This window comes from Trachymyrmex cornetzi, unplaced genomic scaffold (assembly GCF_001594075.2).
Source record: "Trachymyrmex cornetzi isolate Tcor2-1 unplaced genomic scaffold, Tcor1.1 scaffold276, whole genome shotgun sequence".
Classification (NCBI taxonomy): Eukaryota; Metazoa; Arthropoda; class Insecta; order Hymenoptera; family Formicidae; genus Trachymyrmex; species Trachymyrmex cornetzi.
Genome location: NW_017297438.1, coordinates 425,306 through 451,882, shown reverse-complemented (window position 1 = coordinate 451,882; position 26,577 = coordinate 425,306). Strand labels below are relative to the sequence as shown.

The 26,577-nt window shown below is 35.1% G+C and overlaps 2 protein-coding genes across 3 annotated transcripts in view; one reads left to right on the top strand and one right to left on the bottom strand.

The window, feature by feature from the left end:
* Positions 1-402: 402 nt before the first annotated feature.
* Positions 403-1,827, top strand: qm (geranylgeranyl pyrophosphate synthase quemao; the record flags this gene model as incomplete). Its single annotated transcript, XM_018508865.1, has 5 exons — positions 403-544; positions 940-1,060; positions 1,148-1,287; positions 1,349-1,451; positions 1,619-1,827. Coding segments are annotated over 5 exons (715 nt in total), but the record flags the coding sequence as incomplete, so codon positions are not given.
* Positions 1,828-3,955: 2,128 nt separating this feature from the next.
* Positions 3,956-26,577, bottom strand: part of LOC108762073 (uncharacterized) — a 29,825-nt gene continuing 7,203 nt past the window's right edge. For both annotated transcript variants that reach the window (XM_018508878.1, XM_018508879.1), the window contains exons 3-7: positions 12,320-12,380; positions 8,063-8,134; positions 4,695-4,834; positions 4,487-4,638; positions 3,956-4,320 (exon numbers count right to left, since the gene is read on the bottom strand). In XM_018508878.1, coding sequence (XP_018364380.1) covers positions 4,249-4,320; positions 4,487-4,638; positions 4,695-4,834; positions 8,063-8,134; positions 12,320-12,380 — 497 coding nt within the window. In that variant the 3' untranslated portion in view covers positions 3,956-4,248. The remainder of the gene's footprint in view (positions 4,321-4,486; positions 4,639-4,694; positions 4,835-8,062; positions 8,135-12,319; positions 12,381-26,577) is intronic.

Here is a 26,577-nt window from a genome sequence, read left to right as displayed (position 1 = left end):
TGATGTTACTTTTAAAACTTTTCCTTGTATTATTTTTCTTTAGGAAGTATTTGAATTTAACATGTATCACTTTTCCTGAAAGCCAACGCATTTAGCCAACGATCTCCGCCCATAATACAAAATTCAAAAAATTTATATCATTCTTCTTGCGGGGATATAACATGTTTTAACAATGATTTATATAAAAAATTAAAATAATTTTTTTATATAAGTCTTGATCTTCCATATCAATTATTATTTTGCTGTTACAACCTGCTGTTATATTTCTGGTCTTACCTTTTCTCTTATTAAACTTATTTTTAACGTAAATAAATCAAGAAAGATAATACAGCCCCTCTACTAATTGGAAAGATTAATTTGAGTATATTTTTATAGATTTATAAAGTTTTTGTTCCTTGATAGATTCGATGATATTCAAGATGAGGCCATTATGCGAAATGGTTTTCCCGTAGCCCATTCTATTTATGGACTTCACAACTCAATAAACGCTGCAAATTATTTACAATTTATTATTTGTGAAAAACTTATTAATTTACATCCCATGGTAATAAGTAGTTGTATTATGTTTGTGTAAAACTTTGGAAAATTGAATGTGATTTACTTTCTTGATATGTTATAATAGAAATCAAAAGGTGAAATAGATATTCCTTTTTCTGCATGCATAAATAAGATGTAGAATCATTGAGTCAATTCCAATCTTTATTCGTTTCTTATCTATTGAAGATGATTAAAACTTAATTCTGAACGTCCGGTCTATTTTAATGTTGTACGACTTTTTTCGCATAAATATATATATCATGAAATAAATTATTAAAATATAATTCTCGTTATAAAATTACACTTTTTACCGTGCCAACCGATAACACTTCTTTGTAATTTTGATTATATATTTTGATTATACATTTTTTGTTTCAATTATATATTTTTATATCTTAACAGGCAGTTAAAATTTTCATTGAACAGATGATGGAATTCTATAGAGGTCAAGGAATGGATATATATTGGAAGGAAAATTTCATCTGCCCAACAGAAAAAGATTACAATATTTTAGCATTAAGAAGTAAATATTTTTGCTTTTGTAAGCTTCTGTTATATACGAATCGTATTACATATATATGTATAATTTAAATATTAATTAATTTTATAGAGAGTGGTTGGCTAGTCATACTGGTGATAAAATTAATGAAACTATTTTCTACTTTTGAAGAAGACGTCTTGTCGCTAGCAAGTACTATGGCATTGTATCGCCAGATATATGACGATTATAGCAATTTACATCACGATAAGGTAACCAATAATTTAATTTAATTACTTGAACCAAATTTAACAAAATTTATTGTTATTACAGGATACTAACGAGAACAGTTATTGCGATGATTTGACCGAAGGAAAAATGAGTTTCCTAATTATTCATGCGCTTAGAAACAATCCTGACGATCAGAAAATAATAAGTATCCTTTATCAAACATATAACATTTAATATGAAATAAGTACATACTAAGGAATATATTTCGTATTAAGTAGACAATAAAAAAATTAAATGGTAAACAATCTTTATTTTGAAAATTTTTATAACAAAATTTTTAGATAATATTAAAATCCTTAACAATAATTCAAGATCTTTTAAGACAACGATCGAAAAATATTGAAGTAAAACGTTACTGCGTTAAAGTATTAGAGAGTTACGGTTCATTTAAGTACGCAAAAGATGTACTTGATGAATTGGAAAAAAAGATGAGAACCGAAATTGATCGTTTAGGTGGCAATCCGATCTTTGTGAAACTTCTGGACGACGTAAAGAATAAGATGTCGAAAACACGTATCTAAAGATTTTTTAATCAAAATGATAAAAAATTCAGAAATATGTATTTTGTTATTAATAAAACGTCAGACATAGCATTGTATACTTTATCCATATCGGTAAAATCGGTATCCATAAAATAATCTCTTATTAATAGCTATAAACAGCAAAATGTAACAAAAATTAATATCTGTATACTAACGAAGATAAATAAAGCTTATTTATGAATCTTTGCTGAAAAAAATCATTTGTAAACGCTACAACAATAAATCATTATATGCACAAAAAAATATTCTACCGATAAACAAGCAATTCCTCTTAGCATTTCTTCTAAGTAAAAAATTTTACAAGAATCTCACACAGGCACGTGTATTTATGACATGTATATATCTATAAAAATAAGGACACACATGAACTATGATAAAAAATTAATTTCTTTATAGAAAATTCCATTATAATAACTCAAATAGTCTTTTGAAATAATAGGATATACTAGAATGGAAATAATTACCACATGCATTTATTAAAATGATACTTTTATTGATGTGACAATTGATAACTTGCAACATGTTTTTATTAATCTGTTGTAGCAAGTGCAGTACATTGTTTAGTAAATAAATATGTTTATTAGGAATAGCTATACAGCTTGTCATTATATAAATTAAATAGATTGACCGCAGTGCTACTGAAGTATTATAAAAAAAAGTATTCCGACGGAATATTTTAAATTTCAGATTGTTTATGTATTTTTCTTATTATACAAAATTATAATATTATATTATATATACATATATATAATATTATATTATACATATATATAATATTATACCTTTTCTATGATATAATTAATCTTTGGCTCTACTATTGAAATAAACAATTTGAAAAATTGATCGACGTTGAAATCGCATTTAGAGTTTCTATGTGTTAAAATATATCATAACAAAATAATTCGCTAAATCTTGTTTAAACCTTATTTATTTTTTGTAAAGATACAATTTAGAGGTTATCTGTAATTAATTTTCTCTTTACGCTCTTTTGTCAATGCATAGTTTTCTATCTTTTCATTATCGTGTATTACGTAATTCCTATTAAAAATATAAAAAAAGCAATGAAATATAGAAGTCAGTATACATAGTTGGTTCTTATTTTAAGACCGTGTTAAGTTTTTTAAGATGCTAATACAATTCGGTGACTGATTTATAACATTTTAAGATGATTTTTAAAATAATCTTATACATATAAGAATTTTTTTTATATGAAAATCGACAATGAATACCGATCAAAGTCTGTTCTGTTATTAGAAGAGTGCAGGATTTTTAAAATGTCATAACTATAACCAGTTAAGCATACTTTACTTGTTTTTCTTACAAATCCTTTTTATCGGAATTTCTTGCGATAGTATTACATACATATAATAAAATTTGTAAGAACCCTGTTTTTTTAGATAAAAAATAAAATTTTATTTCTCATCATGACTTTTCTATTGAAATAAATTCTACGTAGAACACTTTTAAAAAGTATTTATTAGCAATTGTATATATGAATAGTGACAGTTTAATATACCATATCGAATGATTTTATAATGAAATACGTCTGTTTTGTACGTCATGCAATTATATATTATATAATATCTATTGTTTCCTAACAGACAACTTATATTAGGTGTTGAACTTAATTCCTGTCGCTCGCTTAATTTAAAACAATATTCCACACCTTTAAAAAATCTAAAAAAAAATTTTTGTAATGTAATATGCTAAAAAGTTTGACACACTTTTTAGCATATTACATTAAAAAAATTTTTTTTTAGATTTTTTAAAGGTGTGGAACATTGTTTTAAATTAAGCGAGCGGCAGGAATTAAGTTCAACACCTAATAGAAAATTATATGTAACTAACAAGTGTCTATCTAAGAAAAATATTCACTTCTTCACATACATTCTTTCACGCAAAGCGATGCGATACGTCGCATCGTATTTTTTTCTTTCGCAGATTTGTAAATCAATAAATTAAAAAATATATATATATAGTATTATGGCTCAATAAATTAAAAAATATATATATATAGTATTATGGCTCAATAAATTAAAAAACAATATAATAAAGAGAAAAACTCGTAGCCCTTCTTTTTATTGTATTGTTCAATAAATTACTCTCTCTCTCTCTCTCTCTCTCTCTCTCTCTCTCATCTTGTCTGAATCTCCCATGATGATTTCTTTGAAATCTCCTCCCTCAATTTACTATTTTAGAAGGCATTATTTCGGCCTCGCACACTTCTCGCGTTCGTTCTTGCCGCAAGTTGAATCGGGTGCTCAATTGACCTCTCTTGATACATGACGATATCAAGTCGAAATCCATCAAGGACTAAGACAGTGTGGCGATTTGACACGTCCTCTGTTCAGGCTCGCTATCCTCATCGGATTCACTAGCCCAGGAGGACCGTCGTTCGTGTCATATCTCGCCATCGCTGTCCCCGGGACAGCGTCCTGGTCCTGACACGCCGTCATCGAGAACCTCCGTCACCTCAAAACAGACAATGATGGATAGGAGTAATCGAAAAAAGTATATATGTGTATGTATGTGTGTGTGTGTGTACTAGATCGATATTTTATGAAAAAGAGAACCAAGAGAAAATTAATTCGCGATCTTCTTACGAGATTTTTCGATTGCCGATCTTGAGAATACTCACCAGAACTTCCTCGAAACGATCGTAATTCTCCTGTCTGGAGTTCAAGAGGCTCTCACCTACCGAGTCGGTACCAGTGTTCGATTGACAAGGATCTCGTCGTTCTAGCGCGCTCGATGCAATATGCAGTAAGGACAGTACCGCCAACAGGCCGGCTGCAAACACATTCTATCTGTCAGAGGTTCACGGAAATAAACTCTGTCGTACTTACCCGCAACGTAGGATAGCCAAAGTTTATTGGGTCGCCACGCTAAGATGCAGGACAACGGTAGATAAAACAACGCTCTTCGCCAGCCTCGCGTAGCCACTAGGACGCTAAACCAGCAACGCGAACAAAGAGAATCCTCGTTTCTGCGAAAATAAACCATCAAAACGTGTACTGTTTTTTTTTCCGTAAAAAGAGAAGGATTTCTGAGTTTGCAAGATTAAAAGGATTATTTTCTAGAACAACGTTTTAAAGAATTTAAGCAAATTGAATAATTTGATATATCTGAAATTTTTTACTTGTAAATTAAATTAATAATAAATAAGCTTTTTAAACAAAATTATTTCTAAATAATTAAAGTCGGACTCTCAATCTTTAAAATAATAAATAACAGTAAAATTAAGGCTAATAAGAGTCAGTGCGGAAGTGGGTGAGTACAAATATTAATTCATATAAATTATTCTATTATAATACATGATGTCAACTTTATTACAAATTCTTGTTGAACGTTTCAATTCTCTTTGGAATCCTCTTTAGCAAAATTACAAGTATTCTCAGAAAGTTGAAACGTTCAACTAGAATTTATAATAAAGTTGACATCATGTATTATAATGGACTTTATATGAATTTATATGAATTAATATTTGTGCGCACCTACTTCCGCGCTGACTCTCATTAATTTTATCTTAATTTTACTGTTATTTATTATTCAAAATTATTTCATTATTGCGAAATTTTATTTTAATTGGATCTAATTGCATGTTGAAAATCGAATCAATTTGAGAGTGAACGAGACGTTTTTCCAATATTCGATACACTCGTAAGCGTATTTACAAATGTTTGTAAAAGTATTTATATGTTATCTGATGTTCGTAAAATTAGAAGATTTGCCCGATTTGCATTCGATAAACAGAACTCTCGAAAACGACACTTTTCGCTGAATTCGCGAGCAATCAACGTTTATATTCCTGATTACGGCTCCGTCATTTCCCACTTGAGTCTCCGTCTTAAAACGGAGTAGTAAGACGACTTTTCTATCGATACAACTTTCAGCGTCGAATACTCTCGTCGAGTACGCTTTTTATGAGATTAACAAGTTTAATCCCAAATATACAAAAGAAATCTCGCGTTAAAATAATACCTCAATTTGTACGGTATTCTACAAAAATGCAACGACCAGCTTTACGTTATAATCTTTGTATATTTTCTCGGCTCACGTAATACATGAATAAAAATATTTGTCTAATTGAAATATGTTACGCTAAAGCGCGCGGTGGCAATTGCGTTCACCGCGTAATTTAGCGGAAATCGCCGTGGTAACTGTATCGAGAAGAAAATTGCCGGGAAGCGATTTACCCGAGTCCGAGATTATCGGCAAAATTTCCGCGGAGATATAATTATCGCGCGCGTTCCGGAGCTATTATTAATTTAGGAAATTAGCCGTCGTTGTAGATTTAAAACTCGTCAGCTTGCAATAAAAAAAAGAAAATCGACTTTGCACAGCATGCGAACCTTAATGCGAGGACAAATCTTCCCGGTATTCTTTAAAAATAATCGAGAAAATCGACAAGATCAATTGATTGAGAGAAACATTCATCTTTCTCAGTACTCCTTTAACAATTAATTGTAATATTTTTAATTGGATTATCTGCATTGAAAGAAACAGAAAAAGAAAGGGTGATCCGACGGGCTTTCATCCCTGCGTGATGAGCAGATATAAAAGAAGATGTCTTCGTTGGAAATCCGTTTTTCTACGAGAAGCGACGTTATCTCTTCCCTTAGCCGTTCGATCATCTCCACGTAGATCCGAGTGATCGATCGCTCCGACCAGCAGTTTTAATGGCACCGTCGTCAAGGACATAAACTTCCGCAGCAGCGTCGATTCCGGATGGAGCGCTAAGTTAAGTTACTCGATAAAACCGTAGACCTCGCAGAACTTCTTTTACTTCCTCCCACTAGCTTGCGAAGAATGCTGGCGACGTTGTCGTTCCATTGGCCACCATACCGCACACTGGTCGATATGAGCTTAGGTGACAAAAACTATAAGCCCGTCGTCCGCGCGACAATTAAGGTCACGTTTACCGAAAGACTTAACAAAATTTTTATTAATATGCTAATTATCAATAAATATATGCGGAAAGGACGATATTGCCAAAGTATCTAAAAATTTAGCTGCGACAGATTTGAAAATATAATTTCGTTAGAGCGTCAAAAAATTATGTAGGACGCTAATCAAGTTGATTGTTAGAATATCAATGGAAGCTTTTTGCAGTATTGCTCATTATGCTTGAACATCCTACATTGTTAGATATAGAAGGAACCTAATTTCTTTTATTTTTTACTTCCATATATGTATGTCGAAATGTAAATCCATTTCTGTGATTAATTTCAAAGTAAACAACGCGTTCATATATATTAATAATATATATACTAAATAATAAACTAAGTTCACAAGTCAAATTTAATATATTTTCTTTAACTCTATTATTTTAGTTAAATTAAATTATTAAGTGGCAATCTATAGAAATGATTAAAAATAACTCAAGTTGGATATAATTTGACATTATGATACATATATAATAATTTTGATAGTCCAACAATATTATTTTCAGATCTGTATGTAACTAAATTCTTAGATACTTCAATAAAATTATTCTTTGCGTGTATAAAACACAAAAAATATACAGTACAACTTAAGAAATCTCGATAAACTAAATTATTGTGAAAACGTGTGGCATACACGGGAATGGAGTAACCAGTTTGTTAATTGATTTGGTACATCTCCGCAATTAAATTCGAAGACGCGAGAAAGTTTCTGTCTTCATCGTCTAGCTTGTGTGACGCATTTATCTGGTTTAAAGATGACTACCGGCTGCGCTTCACCACCATCCCTTCGGATCGTGAAGCGTTATCTATGTAGTTATCTGGTAGTCCACCGGAACTTGCCTCGCTGCTCCTCTTGTCGGAAAATGCGGGGAAAACTGGGGCGAACTTCCGACCTGCTTGGTAATTGCTGGGCTGGCTTTGCCGCTTCTTTTCCGTGTTATCCTGTTCGGACCTCGAACGGCAATTCCCTGGGGCCTTCTCAACCTCGTTGTTCGCTGAGCTTATCGCTCCCCCGATATACATGCACGGACCAATTTCGGACAATTTGCAAAGTCACAGTATTCGCGTTACGTTTATATATTCATTACTCCGAGAAACTTATTAAAATCTAATCCCTTAACTTATATATATTTTTTAAATACATAATTATTTTATACCAGCCGATAAATAAATCTGTCTATTGATCAAGTAAAGATAAATAAGATTTTAGAATATACTTTATTCCAAATGTTAAAAATTACTGAAATTAAATTCGTTTATAAACGTACCTGACGCAGAGCTGCACGAATAGCGTGATGGCCCAAGTCACCTCAAGGAAGAAGATTACACCCGACGCCGCCCTACAATCGAAAAGACAGGAGAATTAACAGACAAGGCTCTGGAGAGACCAAATATGACATAAAACTTCACGTGCCGTCGGTGGTACGTATGCTGCGGGCTTGCTCTACCCAGACAATTTGCGTGTCTAAAAGACCTCATAAAGTCATCCTCCCAAGAAACACACGAAAATCAACAGAAAATCAAAATAACTTCATTTCGATTCAAACATTTTCTGGCGAAAAATCGATGTCGACGACATAGTCATCTCTTTGTTGCTACTGAATGACAAAAAGATCACTGTGCACTAGTCACACAAAGTTCAGTGAAAGTTTTCTGGAAGTGTGCAACGGCATCACTTCCCGCTATCCATCGTGTGTCTATCGAGTTGAATTGTATCGAAAAATTTACTGTTAGTTTTGTGAACATTTTTTTTATGGCCCCGTCAAATCTTGTAATAAAAAATCGTTATATTAACTTTTAATTATATGTCATTTTAACTAAAATAAAATGTATTCCTTGGGATAAAGACATCTTTGGGAGATGTCTAAAAGATATTTAAGAGACATCATAAAGGTCTTTTAGACAACGTGTGAATTTAGAAATTAGGATATATCGGATGCAATTAAGAAGAGAGCAGCATCAAGTTTACAATCCCTACAAAAATGCACACCATGTGCAGCTGTTTCTCGTAATAGTAAATGAAAGTATAAATAAAAGAACAATTCTGAAAAGTATTTTATTTCAGTGTTTATATCCATCTGTATGGCGGGAACGTGATTCGACTTTGTCGCAATGGCTCTCAATGATATAAGGGTGACTTGGTCCCAAAAAAATCGGGTTCTTCCTCTCGCATAGCCGCGCGTGATCAATGATTAAAAGCGCGCAACATAGAACAACATAGAACCGCGTAAAAAATGTAAGACATCTCTCTCAATTTCCACTCTGCGAGATTCTCCGTGGCGCCGCGCGGTTGGATAATGCCTGAGAAAAATTGCAACGGGCTGGGATATTTTTATTTTTTTGCGCGTCTCGCTTTGTTGCTCATTGCACGCGCCTCGGTGAAACGTGGCTACGCGAGGGAATGTCTAATCTAATGCTATCGCTCTCTTGTGCATCGCAATTGCATCCAATATAATTTTTGCAGTTAAAACCCATATTTAAAAAATATTAAATCTTAATATACATTTCTTTGAATGGTACTAACTAAACATTTATTTTCAGAAAATTACATCCGGAATCTAAAATTATTATTCAAAATAAAAAAATGAACAGTTAAATCAAATTAACGATTCTTATATCAAATAAAAATGTATTTATATTTAAATATTTACTTAGAACTATTTCAATAAATATCTTTTTTAATTCAGTAGATTTTTTCAGTGCAATGTGTTGCAAACGTGTCATTGTCAATAAATAAAGATGTGATTATTTAATTGAGTCGATTTTAGACGACCTGCTATAAAGAATTGGGGACGCGAAACTTTTATTTATAATTCTATTGATCGTGCATCGTGCGAAATATTTTTCTTCTTAAAATTATTTTACTTTATTGTGGGAACCATAAAACTGCGGAGTTGTGGCTAGAATATTCTGTAGTTCTAAAGTAAGTAATGAGAACCTTTAAAGTGTGCGAGCGAAGGAGAACGCTAAATCCTATTAAAAAAGTTGTAAGGTAAAAAAGTTGATATTCTAATACATGTATGAGCCAATATAGGTATCAATTGTGATCTGTCAACTTTTCCATTTTCTCCATGGTCGAACAAATATTACATTTATGTCTTAAAAATAATCTTGCTTCGACATCGCACTTCCGTTACCAATAATCAAATCAGCCCCAAATTAGATCTCTCGGGGAGGAATCGAAAGTAGATTACCCGACGAGCAAAAGATGATCGGAAAGATTTTCAAGCGTCGTTCATCGTTAATTACGTGCTAGCGTCCAATGAAATGGATTTTATCCAGGAATCGTACACTGAAAAAAAAGATTGGTTGCTGCAACAATTTAGATAGTAAAATATGGCATAGCATTTTTATATGGCTGCAGCAACCAGTTTTTGGTTGTAAGCAGCAAATTTTTAGTTGTGTTAGCCTATCCGCAACGTCAGTATACGATTTTGATAGGCTGACGCAACTAAAAATTTGCTGTTACAACCAACAACTGGTTGCTGCAGCCATATAAAAATGCTATGCCATATTTTACTATCTAAATTGTTGCAGCAACCAATCTTTTCTTTCAGTGTAGGTAAAAAGTCGCGGTTGAAATTACGCAAAGCATAATAATCCACGAGTAATGAGGAGTAACGTTGCGTATAAATTAGATTCTCATGTTCAGCCTCTCACGTTTAGTTAAAACCAGAATATTACTTTATTTTGTCCAATCAATAATTTCCATATACCTACGTAAATATTTTGTTGTTTACACAGCAAAAAAACGCGAGGAAATAACTCGCCCGTAATAAGTTTTGCGGTGGGATTCAAAAGTTTCAATTATTCTCGTCACAGATTGTCTGAAAGCTGCCGGATGTCCCTTCATTCACAGACCTTTTGTGAAAACTTCACGAAACGTCAGCAATTGCGACTCAGTATTTTTCAACGTCGAACATAGTTCTGGGTCAGATAAACGATTGTTCTGTGCGGGAAGGAAGCATTCGTTAGCAGTAGACGCCTTTCGGACGAGTTTAACAATTTCGAAATACAGTCGCGTCGCGAGCAACAGTCGTCGAACAAATGACGACAAATCCGCCGTCTTCGGCAAAGGGGACAGATATTAATCGTCCCAGCGAGAAAACGGTGAATTAAGAGGAATAGACGGGAAAAATCTCTGCCCATAAAATCGGACGTTGCCCCGTTTAAATGAAAGAAGCCTCGGCTTCGAGGGTTCCAACGACATATATAACTAGTACTAGACCAAGCGTTCTACCTCTAGCGTAAAATAATAATAACATATCTTTAAATAACCACAGCGCCATTGGAAAAAAAGAGAAAAGTACACATAACGTGCATAATAATTTGAGATTCAAAAGTTTCAATTATTCTCGTCGCGGATTGTCTAAAACTGCCGAATGTCCCTCCTTCATTTAAGGACCTCTTCTGTGAAAACTTCATGAAATATCACTTCTGTCGCTTCTCGCTTTCTAGGGAAAACCATACTGTTCCTTTACTTCATAAATGACAACTTAAAAATGTGATGTTCAATTTTATTACCACGAATGTGTGTGTGTGTGCGTGTGTGTGTGTGTGAATAAAGTAAAGTTTATTTATTATCAATCATTAAAAGCAAATTTCTTTCTTAACTTCATAATTTGTTCATCAAATAGCATTTATGTTATTTTTAAGGTTTTTATAATACTTTCTACAAATGTAATATATTTTGAATTGTATCGGTTTTATAAATAAAAAGAAGATAAGTCTTTTTTATTGAAAACATTTAGAATTAAGAGAAGTGATCAAAGAAATTGTTGTTGAATTTTGAACTTTGTCATTTTAGCTGATCAAGGTAAATATAAACTGTGATATTTCGAGTTACATTATTTTTATGATTTATCCCGGATGTGTTACAATTTTATAGGATATCAAAATCATCCAACTCTGGAAAGATTGCTTCTTAGAAGTTAAGTGGAACGAAAATGAACAGAAATGACATTTGATCATGTTTCTAAGAACATATTTTCGCTGACGTTATTTGATTAGTCAATAATTTTCTGTTTGAAAAATAGCTTTTCCCCTTTTCTGAAAAATTTAATTTTTTAATATTTTATATAGTCCGGAAAAAGATTTCGGCGCGCAGTTCAAAAGACTACAAATATGATATATATGTAAGTACATATATAGTATATTTATTAATTCCACATTGAATTATTTAAGTATTAAAGATCCAGCTTCGATCGTTATAGGCATTTAATTTCTAGTATTGATTGTGTTCTCATATATGCGGTCTGAAATAAAGATTCTTAATATTGATTTTTAAGTTATTCTTGAAGTAATAATATAAATGCTTGGTCCAGAAATATGTATATGTCGTTAGGAAGTTCAATCATCGCGGGTTGATCTTGCTCGCCTCCTCTCGATTCACTTCTGTCCCACGGACAGCGAACGGTCTCTCCGGTCTCTCTTTTGCGCAAATGTCGACGCGAGGATCGCTGCAGATCAGAGGGCTGATAATGCGTGAATTGAATTACGGTATACGCATGTTGAATTATCCTCACGTAACGTAAAGCCCCATGACGTGTCGATGGTACGCCACATCCGCGCCGACGCCGCACACAACTGCAACAGAAAGAGGATCAAAAAGATTGCAACCCTGCCTGTCTGATGAATCCCCCATCTCGGCCCGGCGCTACCGACATCCCAGGCATCGACCCTTTCGATCGGTATATTATATTTTTTGCGCCAGACGAGACCGCGTAATTTATAACCGGAACTGCAACATGCATGCGAATCGTGCAAGATTCCTGCACAATAAATGGTCAAATCTCACAAATATGACGATATTATTTTTAGATCAAAAATAGCAAAATGGCGTTGCGTTTCCTCCATCACTTCAAATATAGCTCCATCACTTACAGTAAAATCTCCCTAAATTAAGATAAGATTATCTAAAAAATATTAAATAAAGTATCTTTAAAATCCATAATGTGAATATACAATAAATAGGAAATAAAAGCCCTAAATGGTCAAAAGTTGGACTTTTAGTTCATAAATAATTCGATGTGAATTTATAGACTCGTATCAAACCCTAAAACTAACTTCTAACAAAATTAAAGTGGTAATATTACAAATTAAATTGACAAACAATTTAATAATGTTGGCATTTTAGAATAATAGGCATTTTAGAAAGATCTTAATAATCTAGTGCCAATCTTAAAATCTAAGATTCTCTATATATTTAATTCTCTAGTTCTATAGCTTATCAAACTTCTGCCAAAATATTCTTTTCTCTCTTTCGTAATTTTGCGTCGTCCATTTGTCCTTTCCATGCTTCGAATTTTCCCTCGCTCGTGCATGCTGATGCATTAATTACAAACTGGATACTCGCTTGTGTATTCAAAACGCGTGGATGCACATGCATTTCGGGATTTTTCAATAATATGACGTTGCGATAACGAGGCGAAACGCTCGTAACTTCAAAATGGACAAAAGTGACCAAGAGATAATTCTAGAATATCCCCGATATTCGATGTACATTACGCGCGTAATATTCCATTCAAACAGAGACAGAAAAACAGAGAGAGAGAGAGAGAGAGAGAGAGAGAATCGTTTCCGGAGAGAAAAAAATATTTTTTTACATACGCAACCTGGGAATATCAGAGGTATAGACATATCTGAGAGAATACGAATCGCCTGTGGCAAAGATATCCCACATTAATCTCCGCATCTCATGGCAATATAAAATTATTCTATTGTATACGCCAGGGAGAGTGTACACGTTGTGCAAGTATCGCGTACACAATAGATCGGCTATATTGCAGCCTGACAGGAAATCAATACACAGCAGGTTCAACGTCGAATAGGATTTTTTTCTCACGGGGGAGCGACGGATCGACTTGAACTTCTACAGGAGGAGGAGACACGGGACAAAGCCGATCATCACGAATTGATGTAATTGCCCCCCGGGAGAAATCACGTGCTGTATGTGTCAGGAGAAATATATCGAATGATCGCTGGTAGGAGAAATTTATTCTTGTTATGATATATGAAACTAATTGCGAGACATGTTACTTTGAAGTTATGATGAAGAAAAGGAAAATATAATTATCGATTCTATAAAAATCTATCTATAAAAAAGCTGTTTTTTAAATTTAACGTCAACTTAATTGAAAATGCGTCATAAATATAGCTAAATAAAAAAATTAATTTCCCTACGAAATTGCGATCTTATTTTAACATAAATTTAATAGGAGTCTGTGATAGGAATAGTATAAATAAAAATAAATAAAAATTAATTAAATATCGATGAGCTATCTCCAAAAAAGTTAATTCCTTACATATTTTATCATAAATTTAATCGAAACCTGAGGAATAGTTAATAAAAGAATTCAATTACGGATCTAATATAAACTCCAAGAAAAGTAATTTCTTATTTTGACATACATTTAATCGAAATCTGTGATAAGAATAATTAAATAAAAAAAAAAAATTATCCCTAACAAAACTAACTTCTTAATTAGATGTCGATTTAATAAGAGTGTGATAAGAGTCATTAAATCACTCAATATTATCACTATTGAAGTCATCAACAATGATGACGAGCATGTCTGTAAGTACTCTAATCTGTCTGAAAATTGTGCTCTCCATCAATCCACTGCTATGACAAGCCAACGAGAGGCGACTTGTCGCTCTCGATGCAATTTTTTTCTAAAATCCAACTCTCGAGATCAGTGATGCGCAACCTTTTTAAAGGATCATTTTCAGAGAGCCATTTTTAGAAATAAGTAAAATCTTTTGGGCCGCATAATATTTATTTTGTTTACCTATATAAAATAGAAAATATTTTATATTTTTGGCTATAAACTGACAAGTCGCAAAGAATTCACAGATGGCGAATCGCAGGTTGCGCATCATTGCTTGAGATCATCAATTTCCCGCGCGATTAGTTGCACAAAAGGCTGAAATCGCGAAAAACCCATTAATTGAGTTGAAATTCAAAAGAATATCCGTTTTTCGTACGCAAATTTTATCGCCACATCCAACCAAATTACGTCTGTCTTTAAGCCTTCAGTGCTGAATCTTCGGACATGAAACAGTTTCGAGACGGATTTGCAGCGATTCCTAAAGAAGGCAACAGAAGAATATCCGAAAGCAGTCCGTGAAAGGTTCTAATTGCGAAGCGAGCCCGATCAAAGGACTTCTAAAATGAAATAGCCAACATACGAGGAAATAATTACGCGAACCATTAGGGGAGCTTCCACGACGTGGCGTGTTGAAAATGCAATTAACAATAACGATTTTAAGAAAGCCCTCGTCGAGTTTCAACTTTAATGGACAAGAGTTTCAGTGGCATCAATTTCAGTGATTCGATACGGGAAGAGTTATATCCAATCGGAAAATTTAACGTCTGCAATTAATTGGCTTTTATAGTCGTTGATTATGTTAACAAACTCATTGTTAACACTCCTCGCTTTTGTCTCCAGCTTTTTTTTAATCAAAATGGACCGCTCACACGATCCCTTCTTTCGTCCTTCACTCTGAATCACTTTGGATCGAAAGCTTTAAAGACGAAGTTTCGCAATTATCGCCTGTTTCGGCTCGCAAACACAAACGATAAACATACCTCCTACACTTTTCCTGCCTTTTACAGGAAACTTAATACAACAAAGATGCAACAGAGTCCACACACGTGTGTCCTACGTGTGGGCGTGTTCGTAAGTCGTGTTCGTGGGTCCGACGAATTTAGGGAAACACGAAAGCGATGTATTATTCAAAGGACGGAGTCGCGCAACTTTAATAAAAGAAAAATCCTTTCGGGCGACGTACAGCTGGGATGCTCGGCTGTCGCCAGGAAGGAAATATTTACGGAAAATTTTACCCTCCTTATCCGGCATCGGTAAATGTTCCTGTTTTATGTAGGTATTTATGAGGTAGGATCCGTGAAGTAAGGGAATTTTGTACGCGGAATAAGTGTGCGTCAATGATCTTCACTGCAACCTTCGCTGCAGGAGATGACGTGGAAAATGAGGAGAAATAGGACGTTTATTAAACATCAAAGACATTAATCAATTAATTTAACATTTACTCGTCTTTTGACTTCCATTTCCTTTCTTCGCGCGGCTTTAATTTCCGTTTGGCTCGACTCTTTGAATATAAAAATAGGTAAAATCTCGAAAATTCTGCAGAGTATACGTTTAAATTTCTGAATCTACGATGTACGGTCTTCGGTGAAGACGGAAGCTCACGGGATTCCGGAATAGGAATCTCCGACCATGTTCAGTGGCAGGACATTGTCGGACGAAGGTTCTGTGACTGGCACATGAATTGACCACCTGCGGTCGCGTTGGTTCACGTCGCGAGTGAATTTCCGGAGTCGTATTGTCCTCCAAGATGTTCCACTGAGAATATCCATTATCCTTCTACTGACAAGAGAAGGTAGCCAATCATTTTTCTCGAAAATCAAATCTCAGAGAGCGTAGGATATCTTCTCATACGCGAGCAAGCGTTCTGATTAGATGTATCATCGTGCGTTATCGCAATGATTAAATTAATTGAGAAAATCAACACACTGAGAAAAAGAATTTAAATCATCAAACATGTTATATATTTACATATTCTCTAACAAAGGAAATGAAGACAATTAACAATTGAAATTCATATTGGACGAGAATAAATTGATTAAAAGAAACTATTTTCGATGAAAGCGGATCTCTCTTTGCGTTTAAATATTTCAGAGTAAATTTGTAAGAAAGTTAAAGAAAGTTACACAATAGCGACAAAATGTCGATGAATCCAGGGGGTATCGTTCGAAATAAGGAGATAGAAGGGCAAAAGTCTCCCTAAGGATGAATAGTGGCGACCCGTTAGATAGCCTCCTTCCTTAATTTCTTTCTCCGTCGCGAAAACGAAGACAGATTGACGCGATTGGATTCTTATTTCGCGATCGCACGGAGTCTCCCTTGCATTTCTCTTCTTATCCTTTTTTTTACTTCTTGTAGTAAGTATGCCCCGCCCCTTTATTCTGGCTTATTCGAAGTACCGTGGAATGAGTTTGTACGGCTGGCAAACGGAGAAATTCAAAATTCCTGGTCTCGGGTTCAATTAGAGGTGCACGATGCCTTCCGGTGATTCGTCTTGGTAATGCAATTAGTCGCGGACACCACTCGTGTCGTCAAGGGTGGTGTTGCCCACCAGAATGGGGTGAAAGCACGCGATAATTAAGACGCCAGACGGGCCACTCTCGAATATAATTAGGCATCAGCTGGCTTTGCAAGAGCATGCCGCTCTTTGTCGACCGATATTGCATCGTATGAAAACGACAGTCGCTTTCTCTGCGTAGAGGGTGAACACCTTTTGAATTGAGAGGCAAACCAACATGGTAAAGAGATTTGTTAAAACAATTAGAAACTACAGCCATAATATATGGACTAGCTAATTTTCTATGTTAAAGTAGCAAAGTGGTACAGCTAAATTAAATTAGCGATTATATAATCATATTTAATAGCGCACCAAATGGGTTGATACAGCAAAGATAACTTTCTATGAAAATTAATTCAGTACATAGAAAACTTTTAGGAAAACATGTTGGCTAAAATGTGCTTTTACTGCAGCTGTAGTAAAGAAATTTTGTTACATTTTTTCATTGTATGGCAAAGAATTAGCTGAATTAGCATACTGATAATTGCTTATAATAGCGACATAATTTCTTTGTTGAAAACTTCATCAAATCTTCTATTGATAATTATAAATATCTTCTATCAATAATTAAATATCTTAATAGTTATATTTAATCCTCTATTAATAGTTATAAATATTATTACAGCTTTGCTGAATCACTCAGTTAATTTTTTTTCCGTGAGCCAAAAAAACTTTGAGAGAATAAAAAATTCTCGACGTGAGAATGGAGACGAAAAGAACAAATTTAACCTTGGCTTTTAATTCCAAGAGTGTATCTCGCCTCGATTGATAATTCGATTACAACTTTCGCGTGTCGGTTCACGACTCGCAATCGACTCGAGAGGACTCAATGGTTTCTCCTTGAAGTCTGACGACGCTAAGAAATCACGAAAGTTTTTCTTACCGCCGCGAGCGGGTAGGTATTAAGTATACGGGATGCGGTGGACACGCGGAGTTCAGTAGGAATTAATTTAATTCCTAGCAGCGATCGAAAGGAATCCACCCGTCCGTCGCCGGAAGGATCGCATGCGTCGAATGTTTCCGACGACGGAGCACACCGATGGAAATTGAGTTTCGCCGAGTTTTCCGTCGCGACGATTCGATTTGTCCTGCGACATCGTGACGAGCGGCACGAAAAGTTTTTCTCGCGCGCAGAGCGAAGCGGAGAGGAGATGAGATGAGATGAGAGGAGAGGAGAGGAGAACGATCCTTCGTTCTGAATTGCGCACGACCATAAAAAAAAAAAAACGAGCGATGGATAGGTGAAGGGAAAATTGGGTGAACAACATTTCGTGAAATGATGGATGCGCTTTACTAGGTTCCGACGTTTCCAGCGGCTCCATTTAGAAAGATACGGGGTATTCGCGATATCTTTCAAGCGGTTGATAGGAGTATATTCATCATAATTTTCAGTGCATTTTAAATCTATATGCTTGGCAAAGCTTACTGAACGTGTGATTCCCTGAGGGAAAAATGCTTTGCCGGAAAAGCGCACCTCCCCCCCCCCCCCCCCTCTCTCTCTCTCTCTCTCGTCGCATGTAGAATGCATCAGCACAGAAAATGCAGCGCATCCGTGACTCGTCAGTGACGGCGAATTTCGTATATTTGCAATGGCCGGTACTTTAGATGGGGCACGTGAAGGGCAGGAGAAAGGGAAAAGAGGAGGACACAGCATGGCGTAACAAATGTGGCTCTCACCGGAATTAAAATTGAAGAGAGCGACTTGCAGTTAATTCTCAAAGTGCCGAGAAAATTTTTGGCTCGTTTGAACATTCCACATGTGCGTTGCGATACATAGAGGCAGATGTATCTCGTGATCTTTCACTAATCCTAATTTTCCCGAGTGAATTCTGTTTTCCCGAGTGTAAATCTCTAATTCAGATTTAATAAACGAGACATTTGATACAACGTTGGAAGATCCCGCAAATTCGTCCGTTATTGAACTTTAGATAGGAATCGAGTATTTTCTACTCAAATTCTTCCATTTTGTCGCTTCTCGTATTCAATTCTTGATTGCCACTTTTGTGCATGCTTTCACATGGTACAATAAGAATGTTTTTTTTACGGTCAAATAAAAATATCTTTACGCCAAGCAGTAAAAATGCATCTACCGTCGGCGCGCATTATCGTAACATCTCGGTGCGCGCATTTCGCGATATTTTTACAAAACTGACGACCTCCGAGATGTGTGAGGAATAAGAATAAGACGCAAACTCCTCATTATCATCGTTTTGCTCCTATCACTTCCAGCTGTCGTCATTCGTACTAATATTAAATTATTTCTACTGACAGAAAGAAGCTCAGAAAATTCATATTTTGAAAAACATCAATCTCTTAAAATTAATTAATCTTCCTATAATAAGGAAATTTCGGTGACGAAGAAAATTTCATTTATCCACTAAAATCCCTCAATTTTCAATGCCTGCGTTCAGCGGGAAAAATAGTCTTGAGACTCTTACAATAATTGCAAAGCTACTTTTTCTACTGAACGTAGTCAATGATTAGATGAAAATTTAATATGATTGGTACGTACATTTAGATGCTTTGAATAACTATAATACGAGCAAGACCAATCATATTAAAGAATTTTACAACAGTTGCAAAGCAGCTTTTTCCGCAGTCAATGTAATAAAATTGATAAAAAGAAGTAAATAATAATATATCACAAAGCTTCTTTTCCTCTGAAACGAACAGCATTTGGACGCTGTAAAATAGACTTGCATCTGCTCCACCTTATCACAAAGGAAAATTTAATATTAAATTTTAAAGCTAAGTTTTTGATCTTAAAGAAATGAATTACTTTGTTACATCGCTTTTGACGTGGTCAAAAATAATATAACGAAGTCGTTAAATTTTTAGATGCCTTCGTTTAGAAATCTCTCTCTTTCTCACGTGCACACAAAATTGATTTTCTATAGATATATCGCCTGAGTCAAAATTCCTACTACTAAATTACCTTTCAAATTAAATATTAATCTTTCGATTTATAGCAGTAAATGGAATACTATGGTATGGAATATTATAGTAGTAAATGAAACCTACATAGAAGGCGCTCCTCGGCCATTCCTTCCCTTAAATCGAAACCGCGGCGGTTCATGTATAGAGGGAAAGGTCGCCGGCTAATCTCGTCAAGAATAAAGTCTTATTATTGATGACTTTTACGTTCAAACACATACCCTATACATATATTAAAATAAAGGATAAAGCCGGAGAGCCCCATCCGGTCGGACCCCGGCCTTAAACTTCACCGCACAATGAGCCCCTGTGGATATAAACTTATGATTCACAGTATGTCAACCCGCGCAAACTTCGCAGCTGCGCGCGTGTTCCACACGGTTTACACTGGCTGCAAATGACGGTAGATCCTGAAGGTACCAAGTGTAACTAAGGCAGGCATTATCTCTTTACTGCAGAAACTCCCGTTTTCCACGCCGACGAAGACAAGAGAGACGAGGCGCATCGTGAGAGATCGCGGGAGACGCTCCTCTTTGAAGAGGAAGAAGAGAAACGAGATTTTTTTTTTCTTTTCTCTTTCCAACGCGCGAATAAATGGGGCAATAAATTAGGTAATAAAGATGTTCTGCGAATCTTCCTTCGATTTTTTTTTTAATCGGTAGGGACTGCGCAAAGATCTCAGGTCTCTCCGTGATTAAGAAACTGTATTGGCGGATCTAAAGCTACAAGTACCTAATCCGAGTGAGAGTTGAAGAACGCTCGGTTGCATCGCGGGCGAGAATGTGCACGCGAGTTTCTCGCTTGGAAAGTTTTTCCAAGGGAAAACTTTCGTGGGCGACTTCGCAAGCCCTCGAAGCTGCGTTTTATCGAGGAATGCGGAATGCTGTTGCAGTCACTGAGAAAATTCAAGTAGTGGTATTTATTGCGGTCGTACATATTGCGCCAAAAATGCGAGATGTTCTCAAAAAATAAACATCTTGAAAAGGTTGAGATGTCGACTAATCGATTCAACTGATCAGAATAAAATAGTATTTACACGAACAAAGTTCATATTATAGATACATTATTTATATATTTTTTTCTGACGTCTCATTTGTCTGTGATATTTATGTATCGTTTCCTCTTGCGCCAAACAAAATACAGGAGATTTATTTTGATTGTTCCCGAGTGGCTTTTTTTTCGACAGACGACGATATCGAGTGCCACGGCCAGTTAATTAGCAAAATTAGGTCGCGTTAGCCGGACGTACGCATTGTTCGAGCCTTTCCTGAAAGTCCACGTGGAAAAAAGGGATGAGTGGACAGAAGTGTTTGGCTTATTTTACGAAAACACTACAGAAAATATCGAGTGACACGTTTCCGAACACGCGCGCGAGACAAACGGCAGAGAATAAATAAAAAGAAAAGAAGGACCGATCGCGAAAAAGAAAAATGATTGCGAAGTCGGACCAGACAGTGGAAATGTACTTTCGGACGAATTTAAAATAAATTTTCGTTCACAAAAATTCAAAATTATTTTCCCTAATTAAAATCTTCCCTAATTAATTTAAATCTTTTTACGTTAACTGTATCTCGATAATATAATTAAGTCTCTGAAATGAATTTTTCTGTTGAAAAGTATAATTAACTTTGAGTCATGTATAAAAAATATGATTTTTTTAAAATAATTTTTTTTATTTCGCTGATAGAAGATTTAACTTGACCATTACAGTTCCTCAACTTTCAATGCTAAGTCTTTAATTAAAACTTGCTTAATATTTCATTAACAAAATATCAATTAAAAATTTATCAAAGATATATTTCTGCTCTAATTTTCTTCTCTTATTAGATTGCAATTTTAAAAGATAAATTATAGAGAGAGAGAAGTAAAATATAAAAATAATTACTAGAATATACAAACAAATATGTAACAATAGCTTCCTTTACATCATTTCGCTTCAGTTTTGGTAAGTACGAAAGTAATTCAAGTCACTTCAAACTTTAAATTTAACAAAAGAACGAGGAAATATCTGGCTATTGGAAAATTTTAATGAGACTTTTAAGACACGTTGCTTTTCGCGTTAATTAGTCGAGTCACAAAACGTAAAGCGCAAAGTCCAGCTATCGAGCATCCGGTGCGACGTGCGGATATCGACTTTTCTGCATTCGTGACATTCGTAAGCGCTCGAAACACTTGCTGCAGTGGAGAGATCATGGGGATAAAGCGTCTCAAACCGTAGTAAATTCGCGTTAACATGAATTCGCAGTGGCGCGCCCGGGAGACCGCACGTCCATCTGCATTCACATTGCACGCGTTACGATATACGCTCGGCAAAGTTTCGAGACATTGGTCTACTTGCCCTTAAAACCTGTCCCATGGAACCGTTTCACAAGTCCCATAAAATGCAGGAGGAAAGAGAATAAAGGAAAGAGAACCCTAAGATAGAGATCCCCTTCAATAAGGTCTATAAACATAAGCCACAGACTTTGTCTGCAAAGTAATAGTTTTAACAAAAATCTGCGAGAGAGAAAGACATACATTTACTATTTTGTTTTAACAAAAATCTGCGAGAGAGAAAGACATACATTTACTATTTCTTTTTCTTTCTTCCTCTGTTCTATTTCTCTCTCTCTCTCTCTCTCTCTCTCTCTGTCGTAGTTTTTGCCCTTTATTTTTTCACTTATATTTTTATTTATTTTATTTTTATTTTTATTTCTTATTTTTTAGTTTAGTTACTAAACCTTCTGTTTACATTATTTTCGCTGTACATTTTTTTATACTCTTTCTCTCTCTCTCTCTCTCTCTCTCTCTCTCTCTGTCGTAGTTTTCGCTCTTTATTTTTTCACTTATATTTTTATTTATTTTATTTTAATTTTTATTTCTTATTTTTTAGTTTAATTACTAAACCTTCTGTTTACATTATTTTCGCTACTTTTTGCTGTACATTTTTTATACTCTCTTATCTGTTATCTGACATAATTATCTTAATTTTGCATTATATTACCAAATTTTCTGCCCGCATTTTCTTGCTTATCTATTATATCTTTAGAGGACTAACTCCTTGAATATTAATAAAAACATCTATCTGTCTATCTCTTTCTCTCTCTCAGGAATTGTTAAAATATAGTGGACCAATCAAAAGTAGCTTTCTCGTATTCAAACTCTTATTGAGATATCTCTACTCTAGAACACTCGACAAGTTTTAAAATTTATGTCGTAGAAAGTGGGTCGTTTTATTTATAATTTTATTTTGAGCTATTCGTCAATGTCAATTTGGATCTGTACTGATATACGGATATGTCTGATAACGCTGACCGAGAATTCTGTTTCAGCAATCTCGATCGGGGCGTGTTTAATCCGTTTTGAACGCGAATGTGCCTCGCGAATGCATAATGCACATACCAATGCTGCACGAATGGAAGATGTAATTTGTACCGGCGACTGATTCTCGCCGGCGTAATCGCATCGTGCAAATTAGCGGTGATTTACGCTTCGATACGAATGGCAAGTGCACTCGGTGCGGGCGGCAATAAATTATCGCCGATCGCCTAATTGCCGTTTTACATTTCCGTCGCGAATTGAAAGAAAGAGAGAGAGAGAGAGAGAGAGAGAGAGAGAGAGAATGTGATATTCTGAAATCTGTATTGACTATTTCTATCTACTCACAATTAGCATCGGAATCGAATTAAAATTAAATGTACTTGAAGTCGGATAAATTTTTGTAATAATTTACATTCGATTTATCCTCATTTATTTAATTTGCCTCATTTATATTTATATCCCCTATAATAAACTTATAATTTACGGGATAATAAATGAAACTGACCGAATTATATATATATGTTATATACCTCCCAAATAGCATATACTAATTGCGTCGATAAATATGCGTAGCGTAATTAACTCGTTTCCCAACGATTCTGCAGCTCATCGAGTTTGAAGGATGCTGTCATACGTGGGATTATAAATGGGAAAGCGGAACCCGCGTCCGGCGCGCGATATTTACGTTGTAAACGAACCAGGAGAGACGCTCAGAAACCAGGGTTAATCCGATTGCAGTTTATAATTTCAGAGGATATGCTGCGGTAGCGATTTCGACGGTGCCCGCAGACTCCCGGAAACTAATTAAAGTACACGAATGCGAGATCGTGCGGAGAACTAGTCTAACGACGACCGTCAAGTTGCGGCGGAGTGGTAACCCTTGCTCCAGTTACCTTGTGTCTCCGTTACTAACCTCTATCGTTGGTGGATTCCGAAATTTGCCAAAAGGGGATCATTTGCAAGCCGCAACTGAAATTTTTTCAACCCTCACCGTGGGATAAATATATTGTCTTAATTTGCTATAAAAAATAAGTGATTTATCAAGGAAAGTCAGGTACAACGAAAAAATTTTTTTACCTGATGAGGTTTATGATCAAATAAAAAAAGACAGAATATTAAAGTACTATTTTAATGTATAATTCATAAAATGTTTTATTTAAAATTATATTAACGTAAACAAAGAATCATATAATGGAATCTATGATTTTTATATCTAGGAGTTTCTTAAATAAAGAAATATTTTCGGAATATCAAAATTGTAATTAAACATTTTAGAAATATTAAAAATATAAGATTTTCCGCGGATCCACCATTGAACTCTATGTCCATCGCATCATTAATCTTGAAACTCAACATGGGAATCGTGCGATCGTAGATTCCCTCCGGACTACCGTAATCTCGATTTCTTTTGAAAGAAACAGCTCGTAAAACTCTTTTCTCTTTAAGATGACACGGTCTAAAGAAGTCTCGGACGCAAAGCTCGGAGCTGCATTGCTCTCTCGCTGCGAACGCTATTCGGATGCGCGATGGAAGTTAAGTTCGTTCTCGGATTACTCGCGTAACAAAATATCCCCAGTTTGTCTTCGTTACGAGATACGAGCAATCGAAAGTTCGAGTCCCTCGGGTCATCCGCGGAGCGTATTTCGCCGTGTCATCTCGTTAGTCGCTCTTTTTCCCTTTTCGAAAGTCGCAGCTCCCTCGAAATCTCCGATGATGACGACGATGATATCATCTCGCGAGACGACTCGCGACGCGACGACGTCGAGTACGTGATATGTCATCCGCATTTCCGGAGCTCCTCTTCAGGAGATGGCGAATATGGCTTCACGAGAAGGTGACGGCGACCTTTCTGGTATTACTCGATTATCTGAAGCTTGTCGTGCCTGCTCTCAGTATTCAGATCCTCGCGACGCGATGCCAACCAAGAGAATTTTTATGAATTCGTAGGCAGATAATAACATCGCCATTCTAACGCGATTTGAGAAGGTTCTGGCCGAAGTGCCAAAGAAGCGAGATTACTTCCTGAATTCCCAGACAGACTATAGACTCTTTAATCAAAGACTCATACTCCCTAAATTTTTTTGGGATGGAATCTCACTTTAAAGTGAAATTTCTAGAGTGAGATTCTATTCCAAAGAATTTAGAGAGTAAAAGAGCCATTTTTAATTGATCCGACATTTTCTAATCATTAGGATAATTAGTCAAAACGAGATAATATGTATTCTCGCTCGTACATTCTAAAAAATATCGGTGTGAATTTAACACTACACGGAGAGAATTTTTTGTTATTTTTTACCGCAAAATTCATTACAAATTTCATCATGTTTGGTAATAAGCTTAGGACAATTTGACAATAATGAAATATTATCAGTAACGATAGATTTTTTGAAATATACAAGAGACTTTTTATAAATGATGTAGTAAAAATTATAATGCAGATTGTAAAGTGTTTTGAAGTAAGTTCTAGCGTAGCTAGAGACACACTCGACAACGAAAATAACCGATAAATATCGATTACAGTCGACCAATTACTATGTTACATGGTAAAATTATAAGCGACTAAATCCTTTAGTAAAATTAATAAAATATATTACATATCTTATTATGACACATATTAGTAAATTAAAGAAACTCATATACAATTCTTTGAAATACTATGTTGTCCCACTATTATCATGATTTTCAGGTTAAATTCTAAGAGAAAATTCTCTCCGTGTATATGCGATGTTTACATAAAACACATGATGTTTATGTCGATACCACCATAGCATTAATTTAAAATTCATGTTATTAAATTCACATCATGTCGGTGTTAATATTAACTCCAACACGATGAGAATTATATAGACACCGCATAGTGTTGAATTCACATCGATATTTTCTAGAACGTAGGATTTTGCTAGAACATGAGCAAGCTTTTAAGCCGTGATCAAACTGGAGATTGATTGAGATTGGATTGGAATTTAACCAGTCAGAAGAAAGAGAAAATCAATCTTAAGTTTAGTGAACTTTACTTTGATTGGTTAAATTGTAACCCAATCTCAATCTCAATCTCTAGTCTGATCACAGTTTAGAGATCAGTTTTTGATTAAAGACTCTCTATAACATACCTAGAGGACAAATCTCTTGTAACTTTCACGTGCTTATGCATCTATTTCGAGAAATGCTATATACAAGCGATATATTCTCAAGCAGAACAAGACACGATAAAGTGACGTTAAAATGAGTCGTAAATGATCGAAAGATGACTTTTAATGCTCACTTCGAAATCATTTCGATGTCATTGATGAGTTGTCGTTCTGCTTGAGTTTCCATTCTCTTAGCAGCCACCGCCCACGGAATTCCGCGATAAGGCATCGACGTAAATCAACGGCGCTTTATCGAC